Source organism: Lagenorhynchus albirostris, chromosome 1 (assembly GCF_949774975.1).
Source record: "Lagenorhynchus albirostris chromosome 1, mLagAlb1.1, whole genome shotgun sequence".
Taxonomy (NCBI): domain Eukaryota; kingdom Metazoa; phylum Chordata; class Mammalia; order Artiodactyla; family Delphinidae; genus Lagenorhynchus; species Lagenorhynchus albirostris.
The window spans coordinates 79328019-79345420 of NC_083095.1; the positions used below are offsets into that span (position 1 = coordinate 79328019).

Below are 17402 nucleotides of genomic sequence, written 5' to 3' on the forward strand. Positions count from 1 at the left end.
CATTCAGTGACCAGGGTAGTGATCAGAGATTACTGTTCAATTAAGTTGTGGATTCCATCTGGTTTGAGAATTTAACTATATCCCAGATATCACAGTGTAGGTTTTAACAGTCATTGGCTTCCAGATATCATTGTTCAAAATGCTCTCTTCAGGTCAACACAGTGTTACTCCTTTATCTGGCCAATCTCAATCAATGCACCATGGAAAGATAATCCCCTTTATATCTATCTGTGGTACCTGGGCCATTAGAAAACAAATATAGGGGTCACACTGTCTAGTAATGTCCTACCACAATCTAGGCTAATGGTAGTATTCCTGTATACTGGCATCCTTAGCTTGGCTTCTGATACTCCTTTGATCTTTAAAATTAGCAACTTCCGGGGCTTCCCTGGTGGCGCCGTGGCTAAGAATCCGCCTGCCAATGTAGGGGACACGGGTTTGAGCCCTGGTCCAGGAAGATCCCACATGCCACGGAGGAAGCAAGCCCGTGGGCCACAACTACTGAGGCTGCGCTCTAGAGCCCGCGAGCCACAACTACTGAGCCCACACTACACAACTACTGAAGCCCGCGCGCCTAGAGCCCGTGCTCTGCAATAAGAGAAGTCACCCAATGAGAAGCCCACACACCGCAACAAAGAGTAGCCCCCGCTCGCTGCAACTAGAGAAAGCCTGCGCGCAGCAACGAATACCCAACGCAGCCAAAAATAAAATAAAATTAAGTAAATTTAAAAAAAAATAGCAACTTCCATATTGAGTAGAATATTCAATAGTCTTTTCTGGGTAAGTATTCAGGCCCTCTTCCTATACTGTTGACTGACACAATGTTCCATGAAAGTAAATATTCCATTAGTCCAGTCATTTAGAGCTTTGCTCTCCCTTCAGGGCCGTTTCTAGATGTAGTCAGTCTCCTGGAAAAGAGCTCCCTCTAGTGTCTATATTTGGACTAGCAGGTTCTTTTCAACATGAAGAACTTCCAGGAACATTCCATATTTTGGTCTGATGTAGTACCGCAAGACCAGGATCAAAAATCCCTACAGAACATCTTTCACAGCAGAGGCAATAGTAATCAACCCACAACATGTGTTATGACCATGGTACATTAGTGGCATTTGTACAATTTAGGAAAATGGCTTGTACACAAAAATAATGTTAAGCCCCATAAGATTATCAATTGGTGTATTATACCAAATACACCTCTGCCTGGGTGTCACAGGTTTTCCATAAATGTACTTTGCATAACTCCAGAGAGGAGTTATAAGTAATATCAATTCATTATATCTCTACCAAATCCATCTCCTTCAAGGGTCGTGTTCCAATTTCCTTAAATGAAGTCCACTACATTCACATACTCTGTATTTGAAGGACTAGATCAAGCTACGGCAGGCAGTAAAAATCCGCTCTCCATTATATCTAGGTAGATGTCTTAGCAACATATTGTTTTGCTTTATGCCCACAAAGAGTGCAAAAGCTCTACAGTTCAGAATCCTCCACCTACATAATTCATTAGCAATAATCATCAGAAAAATGATCAGAATGGTAGCTACAGACAATAAACCAATAACTGAATGGTAACTGTAGTAAACTACCCCTACTCTGAACCATCAATTGGAACACTGTCATTTTGTTGCTTCAAATTATCTAGGTAAAATCTTCACGTAGAGCTCATATATCAGCAACTTCCCTTCTCTACAGAAAAGAGGTCCAGAGTTTTCTCTCAACATAAGTTAAGTAGTCAGCATCAGATCTGAGAGGGATGCCTAAGAGTGTTATTTTCTAGCTCAGAGGCTCTGGCACGGAGGTCACATGACTGTACTCTGCCACAGAACTGTAATCTACTTGTAAGTGCTTTTCCATCTCCTCTGATTCCCTCCATTTCCATTTACTACCTGTTTTGACCCATACCCTTTCCCCTATGATTGGCCTTTCTGGCTCAGTAGACGTATTATAAACCCACAGGGGCAGTAAAAACAGCAGCCTTGTTAGCACTTCTCCTTGGACTGACTCACAGGCTGATATTACAGGATTTGACAGATAAAGAATCACAGGACACATGGCCCTGTGTTTAGAGATAGGCCTTAATTTATCTCTACGGGTGAAGCTATGACATACCCCTAACAGTCTTTAAGAATATGCACTGTCAAATTTAGTAGTATTAATATTGTGTTTTGTGCATTTATAACACTTTATTTTGGTACATGTAACTTTAAACCCAGGCCTGGGACCAGTATAGATCAGGCAAAACTAAAGAAAAAATTTGTGAAATAGGAAAAATATATAGTTCTGTACTTGGCGTCATCTCCCATCACCTCATTCCTACATCCCAATCCTAGAACCTTTGCCAGTAGAGTCTTCGCATTACTTCCTATCATAGTCAATATTAGCACAAAATAATTTAACTAATTAAGCTAACCATAAATCTTTTCTTTTCCTTACCAGCCATTTTAATTAACTAGTGTGTCAATTCCCCATTCCAATTTTCAATTACATCGCTGCTCTAAGGATGCTAACAAATGTAGTAGGTCCATGAGATATTTCTTGTCCATTTCTGTGTTATTTATAGCAGTGAAATGTATACAGTGGTCAGAATATATTGAAGTGGACCAAAAGATGGGGAACTGGCTGCTCCAAACTTTAACTGTACTTCCCAATATTGCTTGAGTAAGGTTTAGTGTTGAATAGGCATCATCTTAGTTAACACTCATTTGAAGTCTCTTGGGGCTTCTGGTAAAGGTCCAATATAATCTACTTGACAGCTAATATGGCAGTCCTTGTCTTTGGGAAATTTTATTCACTGCCCTGTTTATTTTCATTTTTAAAATTTGCTTTAAAATAAAATTCACAAATTTTAAGTTTCAGGAAATATATATAGGCATGTAGCCACCATCATAATGATATGGAATATTTCCACCCCTCTAAAAAGTTCATGAGAGAAGTTGTAGGCTGTTCTTTTCCTGCTTTACAGTTAGTCTTTCCCCCAACTCCCAGCATCTGGCAACCAGTTATTTACCATGTGTCTGTATAAGTTTCTATTTTCAAAATGTCATATAAATGGAATAATTATAATACGAAGCTTTACTTGTATCCCACTATTGTGATGCGTTGCAGTTTTATTTTCATTCAATTCAAATACTTTCTTCTTTGACTAGTGGGTTATTTAGAAGTATACTGGTTAATTTCAAAGTGTGGGGGATTTTCCAGATATATCTGTTAATTTTTGTATATTCAGAGAACATACTTTGTCTGATTTCAGTATGATGACATATACTGAGACTTCTTTTATGATTCACAATATGGTTTATCTTGATGAATGGTCCACGTGTGCTTAAATGTGTATTTTGCTGCTAATGCATGAAGTGTTTTATGAGGGGCAAGTAGGGTGAGTTGGTTGGTAGTGCTGTTCAAACTTTCTATATCCTAAAAATTTTCTGTCTACTGTACCTGGTTTAGCTATTACTGAAAAAAAAATGTTGAAAGCTCTGTGTATAACCGTGGATTTGTCCAATTCTCCCTATATCAGTTTCGTGTTGTGTATCTTAAGGCACTGTTATGGGTGCACAGATCTTTTAGACTGCTATGCTCTCTTGATAAATTGACCCCTTTATCACTATGAAATGTCCCTCTTTATCCCTAATAATACTCCTTGTTCTAAAGACTACTTTGTCTGACATTAATATAACCACCTCAGCTTTCTTTGAATTAGTGTTACCATGGAGTATCTTTTTCCATCAATTCACTTTTAGCCTATTTATGTCTTTACAATTAAGGCAAGTTTCTTATAGAAAGCATATAGTTGAGCCTTCTTTTTCATTTTTTAATTGAATCTGCAAATCCCTCCCTTTTAATTGGAGGTGTCTGAATAATTTACATTTAATGTAATTACTGAAATGATTAAGTTTAAATCTACCATCTTACCTTTTGTTTTCTATTTTTCTCATCTGTTCTGTTTGTTTGTTTTTTCCCTTTCTTGACTGCTTTTGGATTATTTTACAATACTCAATTTACTCTCCTACACACCTATTTTATTTTTTAGTGGTTCTTTATGGTTTACATTTTACATCTGTAAGTTATCAGTCCACAATCAAATAGTATTATATAATTACGTATAATTTAAGAATCTTACACATTGTACCTTCATTTCACTGTCCTTTCCCCCTTATACTATTTGTGCTACTATAATTATATATCTACTTCCCATATAAACCCCACAACTCACTACCATTATTTTTTCTTTAAATAATCTAGCTAATCTTCTTAAAAGTTAGGAGAATAGATTTAAAATTTATCTACTCCATTATTTCATTGCTCTTTATCACCTTGTAAGATTCAAATTTCATCAATTATTATTTCCTTCTGTCCAAAAGACTTCCCTTAATATTACTTGAAATGCAGATCTAAAGGTGATGAATCCCCCAATTTTTTTTTTTTTTGTGGTACACGGGCCTCTCACTGTTGTGGCCTCTCCCGTTGCGGAGCACAGGCTCCGGACGTGCAGGCTCAGCGGCCATGGCTCACGGGCCCAGCCGCTCCGCAGCATGTGGGATCTTCCCGGACCGGGGCACGAACCCGTGTCCCCTGCAACAGCAGGCGGACTCTCAACCACTGCGCCACGAGGGAAGCGCAATCCCCCAATTTTTGTACATCTGAGGATGTCTTTATATGGTCTTCGTTTCGAAATTTATTTTTACTGGGTATAAAATTCTTGGTGACTTTTATTGATTTTCAGTACCTTAAGATATAAATTCATTGTATTCCATTTTGGACAGCTTTTGAGACAAAGCCTGTTGATTTTTTTTATCTTTGCTTTCTGTATAGAATTAATTTTTTCACACTGACTGCTTTTAAGATTTTCTCTTGACCACTGGTTTTCAGCAATTTGATGATAATGTGCCTTGTGATTCTCCTCATGTTTCTTCTGCTTGGGTTCATTGAAATTTTGGATCTGTAGATGTAGAGTTTTCATCAAACTGGAAAAATCTTTTGCCCATTATTTCTTCAAATATTCTCCCCATCCTATTTCCTAGGACACTACACCTAAGTTAGTCTGCTTGTTATGGTACCACAGCTCACTGATACTGCGTTAATTATTTTCAGTCCTTTTTTTCCTCTATGATTCATTTTTGACAGATACTATTTGTCTTCAGATTCACTCATCTTTTCTGCAATGTCTAATTGCTGTGTATTGTTCATTTCAGATAAGGTATTTTTGAAGTAGTATTTGGGCCTTTTTATATTTTTTATTTCTTATCATAATCATGTTTTCCTCTAGTTTTTCGAGCATTATGATCATATTTATAGGAGCTGTTATAACTTCCCTGCCTGCCAGTTCCAAACCTGGGTGTATTTTGATTGATTTTCTCAGTATTAATCACATGTTCTTCCTTCTTCCCATGCCTGGTAACTAAGACACAAGGCATTATGAATTTTATACTGTGTGTTGGATTTTATTATTTTCCTTTAAATAGTTTTAGATTTTGTTCTGGCATAAGTTAAGTTATTTGAAATCAGTTTGATCCTTTTGAGGCTTGCTTTTAAATTTTGCTACATCAGGTTCATAGCAGCCTTTAGTCTAAGGCTCATGACTACTAAGGTGATACCTGTTTGAGGACTCTACCTGATATCTGATGTATGATGAGGTCTTTCCACTGGTGGAAACATGGATGTTTCCAGTTTTATGTGAACTCTGGAAATTGTTCAGCCTACTGTTTTTTTGGGTTTTTTTGGTTTTGTTTTGCGGTATGCGGGCCTCTCACTGTCGTGGCTTCTCCCGTTGCGGAGCACAGCCTCCGGACGCGCAGGCTCAGCGGCCATGGCTCACAGGCCCAGCCGCTCTGCGGCATGTGGGATCTTCTCAGACCGGGGCACGAACCCGTGTCCCCTGCATCAGCAGGTGGACTCTCAACCACTGTGCCACCAGGGAAGCCCCAGCCTACTGTTTTTTGATGATTCTTTCTTCAGCTGGAGGTAGCTCCCTTTCACACATATGCAGATCCATACTCTGCCAAAGACTGAGAGAAGCTTTCTATAGGTCTACAGAGGTTTCTCTCCATGAAGATCCCTCTGTCTGGTATTCTGTCCCACAAAATCTCAGCACTTGGTCTCTCTGAATTGTGATCTCTGTCTCCTCAGTTCAGTGAAAACTGCCTGAGCTCTCTTTGGGTTCTTTTCCCTTATGCTGCAGTGTAGAAATTACCTCCAGGCAGTTAGCTAAGACAATTGTAGCACTCACCTCACTCATTTTCTTTCTCTTAGGGATTACAATTTGCTTGTTTTAGCTCAGGTCTCCACTCAAATTCAGATTTCTTTATGGTGGTTCTGTGAATAGTGATGAACAGCATTCCTAAATGATGAATATGTTTTTGCCTAAATCCACAAAGCCCTTCTAGTCTTAGATTCTTGTTTATTACTGAATCCTGTGGGAGATATCAACTTAATTCTCAAATTTTGAGGAACGTACCATGGTTGCTCCAGCCCATATAATTCTCAGGAAACTCAAAGACTGAGCTAGCCCTTGAATTTCAGCTGGATTTGTCAGCCCGCCTCTATTTTTCATATATATAATATAGTTCTTAACTCCTCCTGAGTTTCTTCCTCTGAAGAGGCAATTCTCACGATTTTATCAATGCAATGCACTAACTTGGTTGGTATTAATGTTTTTCAAGTCCAGGTCTTACCTCACTGGATTGTGATGATGAATTTAAACATTACAGTGGCAGCACAGTAAATGTATATTGAGTTCCAGTCCATGAGAATGGAACATATTGTACATGGATGGACTCTGAAACTGGTGTTGTAAAGTAGGTGTTGGTCAGGGCTATAATGGCATACTAGTCCCCCTGGTCCTTTTGCACTTCCTGTTTATAGTCTTTTTATATCAGGTACAGCTATAGCAATAAGAAGCACTACCTTGTATAATCCTTGATTGCATATTGTTAACCTCCAGGAACTAGCCAGACTAGATGATTAAAAATGAGCAGTGATCTCCTACTGACCTCCTGGAATCCTTATTGCTTAATGTTTACTACTAAGAAGGGCCTGGGCAATTCCAAAGGTTTCCATTTAGCATAGCCAGTTAAAACAAAATGAAGCGACAGACTTAGTACACATCCCTGTAAAAAGGGTAAGGGCAACATATACACATAATATCCATACCAATTATGCATTCAGGTAAAGATGAAATGACCACAGGAGAAGCTCAAGAGTTATATTTTCCAATTTTTATAATTTCCAATTTTTAACCTTAGCCCTACTTTGGTTTTCTCCACTACAGCATTCCTATATACCACAAATTTCACCCTCAGCCTTTCAGTGCACAATTCCTATCTTTCACAGGGGCTACATAGGATACTGAGCCCAGTATCTAAAAAGTTTTGCATTCCACCCCAACAGTGTATGTAGCCTAAGATTCCCTACTAGGGACTGGGCAAACAGATCTGACTTCTCAGTGTTTTTCAGATTCTACGGCTTTCTGAGAGAATAAATTCAGTCCCCTTTTTATTTTCCATTGTAAATCATGATCCTCATAATTGGGCTAAATTTCTCCAGAACAGATAGAATGAATTTGCTGAAGCATTTTAAAAGGTGGTGCCAGGGGCTTCCCTGGTGGCGCAGTGGTTGAGAATCTGCCTGCTAATGCAGGGGACATGGGTTCGAGCACTGGTCTGGGAAGATCCCACATGCCGCGGAGCAACTAGGCCCGTGAGCCATGGCCGCTGAGCCTGCGCATCCGGAGCCTGTGCTCCGCAGCGGGAGAGGCCGTGACAGTGAAAGGCCCGCACACCGCGATGAAGAGTGGCCCCCGCTCGCCACAACTAGAGAAAGCCCTCGCACAGAAACGAAGACCCAACACAGCCAAAATAAATAAATTAATTAATAAACTCCTACCCCCAACATCAAAAAAAAAAAAAAAAAAAGGTGGTGCCAGAATGCCTTTCCCATTTCCTAAAACTAATAGTGCTTTATTAGATCCTTAGTAAAAACTTCATCAATTGCCTACTTTGTCAACCCATTTTTCATAAGTCATCTGAAACAGTAACTGGTTGAGCCAGTTACTGTTCTCCTATCTTTTCATTTCTCTCCTTTTTTTCTTTTTTTTTTTTTTTTTGTGGTACGTGGGCCTCTCACTGTTGTGGCCTCTCCTGTTGTGGAGCACAGGCTCCGGATGCGCAGGCTCAGCAGCCATGGCTCACGGGCCTAGCCACTCTGCGGCATGTGGGATCCTTCTGGACTGGGGCACGAACCCGTGTCCCCTGAATCAGCAGGCGGACTCTCAACCACTGTGCCACCAGGGAAGCCCATTCACTTCTCTCCTTTTTGCCTCCTTTCTTTTGGATAGCTTGGCAGTTTTTTCACAATGCAGCCCTATGCATGGTAACTAAGCCAGCAGATCAGTTACTGCCCTGAATAGTCTCTTGGCTTCCCAAGAGCAATGTTTTCATGATGACCTACTCGCATGACATCATCATTTGTGCCAATGGCATCAAATTATGTGTCTCCCTCTGGTCTTAATAAAGCCAGTCTAGGGTTAATTGTAACTCATACCATTTCTATTATTGCTTTGGAAGGAGTATTCCATTTGTAGTTCAAGGAAGGGGTGAGGCACCTACTCTTTTCAGGGTAAGATTGCCAAATCCTAACCATAATGCACTATAGCAAGTTAGTTGTCATACCGTTCAGAAGTATACAGAATGGACTGTCATATCATCCATCTGCTCAACCTAGATACTCCTTTCCATTCAACAATGTCTAGAATAGTGATATGGCTTCCTGATTGTTAATTCCAAAAATCCATGTCAATAATCATTCCCCAGGCTTCTGCTGCTATTTTCTATAAAGAGCACTAACTCTTAAACAGAATACTCTTAGCATTGAGTAGTCACCTGACCTTGGTCTCCAACTACCTGTACGGTATTTCTACTGATCAACTGAGTTACTTTGTTAGCAAATATATATGGAAGCAGAAGGTTTTCCAGTGATGGGTAAAGATAGTCTCAAGCTTTTTCTCCAAGTACTATCTCTTTTTTTTGTTTGTTTTTAAATTGTCCTGCTTTTACCGGGGCTGCTAACAATAGTTAAGTCCTCATCACCATTTTCTACCCTTTTTTTTCTTGCCAAAAGGTGTCTTATATATCTCTGGGTCTGAAAAACAAAATCCCACTGACTAGGCCAATTTGCAATAACAAAAGACTGTTCTGTGAAATCAGACTCATACAAACCAGAGACCTTACCTAGTAAGGTCAAGCTTTACTAATAATTCCAAGGATACAAGCAATCAAAGGGCCAGGTGAAGCAGGGAGAGGGCCAGAACTATGAGTGAAGCCCTCCAGGTGTTTTCTGGTCACACTGAACCTGACGTGAACCAGGTCAACAGGTAAGGTCTCTAAGCAATGCATGTAGCTTATATCACTTACACAGAAAATAGATACCTCAGGCATAAAACATCTTGATTGATTTCCTATTCAGGTAGTTACATACCTTACATGACATGTTCCAGGAAGCCATGCCCCCAAACCCAAAGATTCCAGGTTTGTTTACCAAAACCAACCACAGCAACCAGATACGTCCTGTTAAAGGCAGTTTAAAGATAAGGACTCCTCCCCACTAGTAAATATCATTAGTGATTTTGTTTTGTTTATTTTTGTCATGACATCTGTAATTAATGTTTATAAGGAGATTTATATGAGTTCTTCCTCTTTTTCCAGGGGACTTACCCCAGTTACTGGAAAGAATGGGTTACAGATCTACTACTTGATCTTTTGTTCCCAGTAATTGTGGGATCTTCTAATCAATAACATCTCCTATGTCCTTGAGAATCAAGAACATTTTTCACTGTGGAAGAAAGCACAGATGGAAGACAGAATAATTCCAGTCCTTATATAGCCCTAAATTTGATTTCAAAATATCATGAACTCCTGAGGTTATACATATACACATACATATATATCATTTCCCATTAAAAAAAAACCCAAGGCTTTCTTAAAGAAATGGATGTTCTAGGTCTGGGGCAGAAAATGTACAAAATGACACTATATGTTCATAGCAGTACTATTTATAATGGTACCAAACTAGAAACTACCCACAGGCTATGAAAGATAGAATGGACAATTCAACTGTGGTTTACTCCTACAATGGAACACTACACTATAAGGAGAAATGAGCAAACTATTACATCATTCAATAATGTGGATGAATCTCATAAGCATAATGTTGAGCCAAAGAAGCCCGACACAATGGAGCCTATACTCTATGATTCGGCCATATAAAATTCAAGAACAGGAGAAACGAATCTACGGTATTAAGTATCAGAAGAGCTATTACCTCTGGGAGGGCAAGGCAAGTATTGACTAGGGAGATATTAGCAATATTCTATATCTAGATTTGGGTGTTGATTATATAGATACGTTCACTTTTTGAAAATTCACCAAGTTGGACACAAGAATTTGTGCAATTTTTTGTATTTATGTTATACTTCAATAAAAGGTTAATTAAAAACAAAACAAAACATGAAGTAAATCTACATTGACATGGAAAAAAAAAAACTCCAAAACATATTGTTGAGTGAAAAATAGGCAAGTTGCCCATCAATATACAGAGTAAGATACTCTTCATATAACATTTCTATGTAGAAGTACTGTGATTGTTTTATGGCTTTTTAAATATTACATATACACATACCAAAAAAGTGATTAAAAAGATGATCAGCATCACTCTGGTGGGTATCTCTGGGAAAGGGAATCATTGGCAGCAGAGGAGCAGATAGAAAACACATCAAATCTTTTCTGTAACCATGAAAATTTAACATTACATGGCAAGAATGTTTTCATGTAATACTCATACAATTAAAAATAAATATTTCTAAAAGGCAGGATTGTTCTTAAATCCAATGTGGAAACACTTCTTTAAATAAGTCTAAAAACCAGAAACCTCTTTAAGCACTAAGCCATTAATGTGAAAATTTCACGAGTTCACTCACGCCTGCAAGACACCAAGGTTGTCTAACACAATTATTCGAAATTTGTTTTTTATACGTCCATATAGAATCAACCCTTTTATAAGACCATTCCATAATCTCACGGGCCACAAAACTTTGCTGACCCGCTCTGTGAATGGAAAGGTCCTATTGTCCCATTTTTTGTTTAAAACTTTTTCTGAAAATTTTAAAGTGTGTGTGTGTAAGCTTGGAAACCTATATTGCATCATTTATGTTTGTGTCTTTAGAAGGAATGTGCCACTCAACAAATCTTTCTTTAATAGTGTTCTTGAGAATAACTTTCATCTTTGCACACCGATAGGCAATCAATAGAAACTATGTGCTGTAAATGTTCAAATCGGATCTATACTTTTGTCATTGGGATGTCAAGGACAAATTATCTCAGTTTTATATTTTACTCCAAAGTTTAATACAGTTAATCACCATCTCCAACCTTTACAGAGAGGCGCACACACATCCACACACACAAATGAAAAGACAAGCAATATCAGCCACGTACTATAATAAAGGTGGCAGTAAGGTCATATTCTATTGCTCTGTCTTTCTAACGGGGCAAGATCTCTCAGGGTTCTAATACATTCCATTTTCTAGTAGTAAAAGGGACAGAATATGTACTGTCCAGTGAGGTGTCACATGAACTTCATTACAGAACTATGCAATCTGAGAAAATCCAAAAGAGAGTGAGCGACAAAGAAAGTGAGAGAGCATATTCTGTATACATTCATATAGAAACTCATATGACAAATATATCCGTAGTGAGAACTTCAATCATAAGAGTTATTGAGGAACATTTTCTCAGAAATGAGAACACAACACCACCTCAATGTTTTTCTTTTTAACAGCTAAGGAGATCAACTGCATGCTCTCTAAATAAGGCTTTCCACTAAAGCTAACACCTCAACTTCCACAAGAAGAGAGTAGCTTTGTGTTTACCAGGAAGAAATATTATGGAATCTTCCTTTTAATGCTGTTTAAAATGTGAAATTATCTGTGAAACCTTCCACAGCTTTGGACCTTGTTATTTTAGAGATCAGCAAGGTGAACACTCTCAAATGAGGTACATGTTTTAGGCTTTGAGAACCCTGAGGCTCCAGGGCATTTACTGTAATAGGTTCATGAAATAAATGAATTGGGCTCAAATCCCACGGTTTCTTGAAAATGAATGTAATTATAAAAATTCAAAGCAACAAATTAAATGTGTTCGTATGTAATATCCATTTTTGAATCAGATTACCACCTTGCCTGTTGTGTCTATGCTAACTGATCAAACGACATTTTCTCAAACGTGAATTTCTCATCATCCTCAACAAAAACCCACTACGCGGCTTATTTCTGATACCACAAACAAAGACAATCCTTCTATTTCAGCATTATTCAAAGTACGTTAAAAAAAAATACAAGGAAAATATCATGTGTTGTACCAAATACAGATTTTAAAAAGCTTCAAAAAAAAATCAAACTACATTTTCTGTTTCCTATGAATATGAATTCCATATCTTATAAAAAGAACTTAAATTGAAGGACCACAATATAATACCAGTTTTAGAGGTAGTTATATATACTAAAAAAAGAAAAGAGTCTCACTATTAATCACTTTGGTTAATAATCAAAAGCCCATTTTAAAACTTCCCCTTACTCAATTTCTTCAGCTTGTGACTCCACATTTTTATATTCTAAGTCATTCTTCCTTTTTACTTGTAATTGCTTATTAGTGAACTCAGATTATCTGTGTGGTAACAGACAGCTCCCTTGGAATTCTGGTTACATACCTAGAGCTGCTACTTTGATGATGATTGCTTGAACGTTAGATGATATCATCTCTCGGAGCAAATCTTCCTGGTTTCTTTGCCAAAGGTAAGCTAAAGGCTGGAGATTAAGCCTTTTACACCTATAACATAATTTTTAAAAAATCAGATGATATCTTAATGTTCTATACTTGGATCCATAGCAATTACTTTGATTTTAAACATACTGTTTCTCTCAAGGATTTTAGCATATAAAATACTTTTAAAAACACGTTTTGCATAATGAAGTTTATATATACAACATAAATATATTTAATTTCCATGGGCTATGCATAAACAGATAAAAATGAAATCTCCAGGCAGAGAAGAAATATTAATTTTAGTAAGACTCTAAGTTTAGAAATCTATGCAAAAAAGCTTCCAAATGCTAATGGATGTTTATTCTTGTTTTAGAACTTTCTTGGGTATCAAAATTGTGAAGCACAGGAAAATACATTTATCCTAATAAAATAATTATATATTGATTACATTTATAATACCTATGGTTATATGAATTATTCTTATCTAATAACTCTGAATTTTTTTTTAAGAATTTGACTCTGAGAGAGGGAGGGATAAATTAGAAGTATGGGAGTCAACAGATAAAAATTACTATACATAAAATAGATAAACAAGGGTTTACTGTATAGTACAGGGAAGTATATTCAATATCTTGTAATAACCTATAATGGAAAAGGATCTGAAAAAAATATATACCTGAATCACTTTGCTGTACACCTGAAACTAACATACTATTGTAAATCAACTATACTTCAATAAAAAAAGAGAAGGTAAAATAAAGATATGTTAATACAAACAAAAAGAATTAAGAAAAAGCATAATCATAATGACAGCAAAAAAAAAAAGAATTCGACTGAGTGAAAAGAAAATAGTAAGAACAAAAAGTACATTCATTGAATACCTACTATGCTGCAGGTATTGTACTACATATTTTACATTATGTTGCTGTAGAAAGAATGCAGATTTTGGATTCCAGACAAATCTGAGTTTGAAACCTCCTTCTACACTCACTAGCTGCATGACTTTGACAAGTCAGAGCTAAGCTCCAGGCTTTTAGTTTCCCAGTTCATACATACGGACAAAAATATTTCCTTCCAAAGTTCTTGAGAAGATTAAAATATTAGAAAGTGAAGTCATTCATTATTCCTCTTTTCTTCACATTCCACATCCAATCTACCACAATGCAGAATATGACCACTCCTCACCAATACCACTGCTAACATGCTGGTCTGAGCCACCAGTATCTCTCCTAACTTCTTCCCATTTCCATTCTTGCCCTTTTAAAATCAGTTTTCAATATAGTAGCCAGTGTGACCCTTTTAAAACATAAACGGATCATGGGATTTCTCTGCTCAGAACTCTCCCCATTACTCCTAGTAAATTAGACCTACATGGATCTCACCCTGGTTGGCTCTCATACCTCATCTCCCACTTCTCTCCTCTCACTCCAACCTGCCACCCCTGGCCTGCTCACGCTTGCCTAACACACTTGCCATGTTCCCTACCTTCCTCACTTGCTTTATGCCTTTGCTTAAATGTCACTTTCTCAGGGAGGACCCATTGATTAAAATTAATGTAGATAAATTGATTAATCGATTAAAAGTAATGTAGATAAAAAATGTAGTACAATACCTGGATAAAATAGGTCTTCAGTAAATGGTAGTCAGAGCCAAGTGCCTTGCTCAAGTCACAGAGTAAGTGGCTGCGATCAGATTTCAAATTAAAAAAACATATCTCTAAACCCCATCATCCCTAGTGTCAGTAAGGTTTCCTGGCTGACTACTCCAGCACACACTGAACTCTTTCTCAGATAATCCCACTACCTATTAAATGTACCACACGTTTAGTCATTTACTCATATATGGTCTTAGAAATATCACTCTTTTTTTCATGCACATATACCCTGACCTTCAAAGAAATCAAAATCTTCCTGAATGTAGAGACTTTTATCAGTATATAATTTACCTTTGTAAAATGTCCTGAGCACCTAAAGCAATGTGGAGGCAGTTAATAAATACAAAAATAATAAAACTGTAACTCTCCATGTAACACAAGCATTACAGTTTTTGCTGTCCTATCACCAATCTTTAATGCCTACTAATCAAACTTCTCTCCACCTTTTTCAGCTAAAAGGTTTTTTTTTGTTTGTTTTGAAAAAAATTTTATTCCTTCCAGGCCTTATTGCAAAATTCTTGATTGTTTCTTCGGTATCCCTGATCTTTTGGCTGTTTTTAGACTTAAGTCATACTTCTTTACCTATTTAAATTCTTTTAACAGTTTAAAATATCATGGCTGGGACTTCCCTGGTGGCGCAGTGGTTGAGAGTCCACCTGCCGATGCAGGGGACACAGGTTTGTGCCCCGGTCCGGGAAGATGCCACATGCCGTGGAGCGGCTAGGCCCGTGAGCCATGGCCGCTGAGCCTGCGCGTCCGGAGCCTGTGCTCTGCGATGGGAGAGGCCACAACAGTGAGAGGCCTGCGTACCGCAAAAAAAAAAAAAAAAAATCATGGCTGAAATAAGCTTCCTCTGTAAATCACTATTGTATTTGAGCTTGTGACATCTATTAAGTGCTTCATACCTTGAAAATATAATGATGCAACACTAACTACAAATTGAAGATCAGCTAATTCAAAACTGAGTTTGTAGACCAACAGACTCCCAATAACACTGCTTTACAATTTTCAAGGATTATTACAGATGTGCTTTATGGTATATAATCTGGGCATCTTAAACCATGTGTTGAAGTGCACCTGAGACTGCATTTTGAGAAATAGCTTGAGTAATCAATGGGCCCTTCTCCCATTTAGATATTGCTATAAGGCAGCTTCACCTCAGGAGCACATTTTCATTCAGCTCCTTAAAGCTTTCATAAATAGATGTCAGCCCTGTCTGCAGCTTGGCTACCCAGTGAACCATGTAGGTTTGAACTTATTCAAAAATAAAGATTTTTAAACAAAATAATTCTCAGAGAACATGACTTAAAACTTGATGAGAATAATATTATTTTTAACATATGGCTAAGGGATATGCAATCCATTTCCATCTATAAATCAGCTGTTCTCAAATGTAGGCAGACAGAATGTAAGGAAAACTTTTTCCAAATACACGTTGACCTCCTCCCCCACTTCCACCTCCACTCTCCATTCTCCAGAGATCCTGATAGTCCCCCAAATATGAGATCATCATACTTCTTTTTGTTTATTTATTCTTTGCCCTGCTTTCCCTTCACTTACTTTTAAAATTCTATATATTTAACTGCCTTAAATTCATTGTGGAATTAGAGAGAAAATAAATAAAATAAAAAATAAAACAAGTTTTCAAGTCTTAATATGCAAGTTTTTAATGAGATAGTCAGTATGAATGTTTCTTTGTCAAGAACATGAAACTATTACATAAATACAGCCCTTATCTTATTCTCATTTACCCTTTTAAATGGCAAAATCATTTATTTCTACGTCGAACTGTGCTCAAGATTAATAGTGAAGTCCTTATTTTCTGTTTTGCTAATATAATGACATGTAAAGTCTCTACACAATACTTTATTTATCCGAATAAATTAAAAATGAAAATTAAATTCATTTGTGGGTGTTTTGCCAAGCCAACGTTTAATAATTATTATTATTATTATTATTTTTAAAGATGTTGGGGGTAGGAGTTTATTAATTAATTTATTTTTGCTGTGTTGGGTCTTCGTTTCTGTGCAAGGGCTTTCTCTAGCTGTGGCAAGCGGAGGCCACTCTTCATCACGGTGCGCGGGCCTCTCACTATCGCGGCCTCTCTTGTTGCGGAGCACAGGCTCCAGACGCGCAGGCTCAGTAGTTGTGGCTCACGGGCCTAGCTGCTCCGCGGCATGTGGGATCCTCCCAGACGGGGGCTCGAACCCGTGTCCCCTGCATTAGCAGGCAGATTCTCAAACACTGTGCCACCAGGGGAGCCCTTATAATCATTATTTTCATCTGACCTTATGTTTTTTGAGTAGATCAAAGGAGTTGACTATTTCGGTACCTGTACAGACAATGTTTTACTAGTACTACATTGCTTGGGAGGTGGGGGAGATGGGAGGAGCAACAATCTAAAAATTCCTTTAAAGTTGAATGGCTTTTTATAGAAGTATTTCAATCTCATGAATATTTTTAGTCAAGAACTGAATTCTAAGGACCAAAGAAGAGATTTCTTAAGACGTTTTTTAAAAAATATTACTGCACTTTTATTACAAATGATGATAAGATATTAAAAGGGTGTACTAATTCAAATAAGGAAAAATTGAAAATAATACTTTGACTTCAAAAAAATCTGTTTCAATTTTTTATTATAAATAATTTATTTTTCCTTATGGTAAGTAAGTAAGTTTTCTCGTGTGTTGATACAAGGATAGAAAAAAAGTGAAAGTGCAACTTTTGTTACTTAGGGCAATACATTTAGTTTCATGGGGCATGTAGAATACCGTATCTATTTATTATTTGGATACAATTATCTATTTATTTATTATTGGGGTATAGTTGTTTTACAATGTTGTATTAGTTTCTACTGTACAGCAAAATGGAGTTCCCTGGGCTATACAGCAGGTTCTCATTATTTATCTATTTTATACATATTAGTGTATATATGT

The 17402-nt window shown here is 37.3% G+C and overlaps 1 protein-coding gene across 1 annotated transcript in view; it reads right to left on the bottom strand.

Annotated features, from left to right (window-relative positions):
* Positions 1-17402, bottom strand: part of DPH6 (diphthamine biosynthesis 6) — a 179106-nt gene that overhangs the window by 55115 nt on the left and 106589 nt on the right. The window contains exon 5 of the mRNA XM_060147010.1: positions 12757-12875. Coding sequence (XP_060002993.1) covers positions 12757-12875 — 119 coding nt within the window. The remainder of the gene's footprint in view (positions 1-12756; positions 12876-17402) is intronic.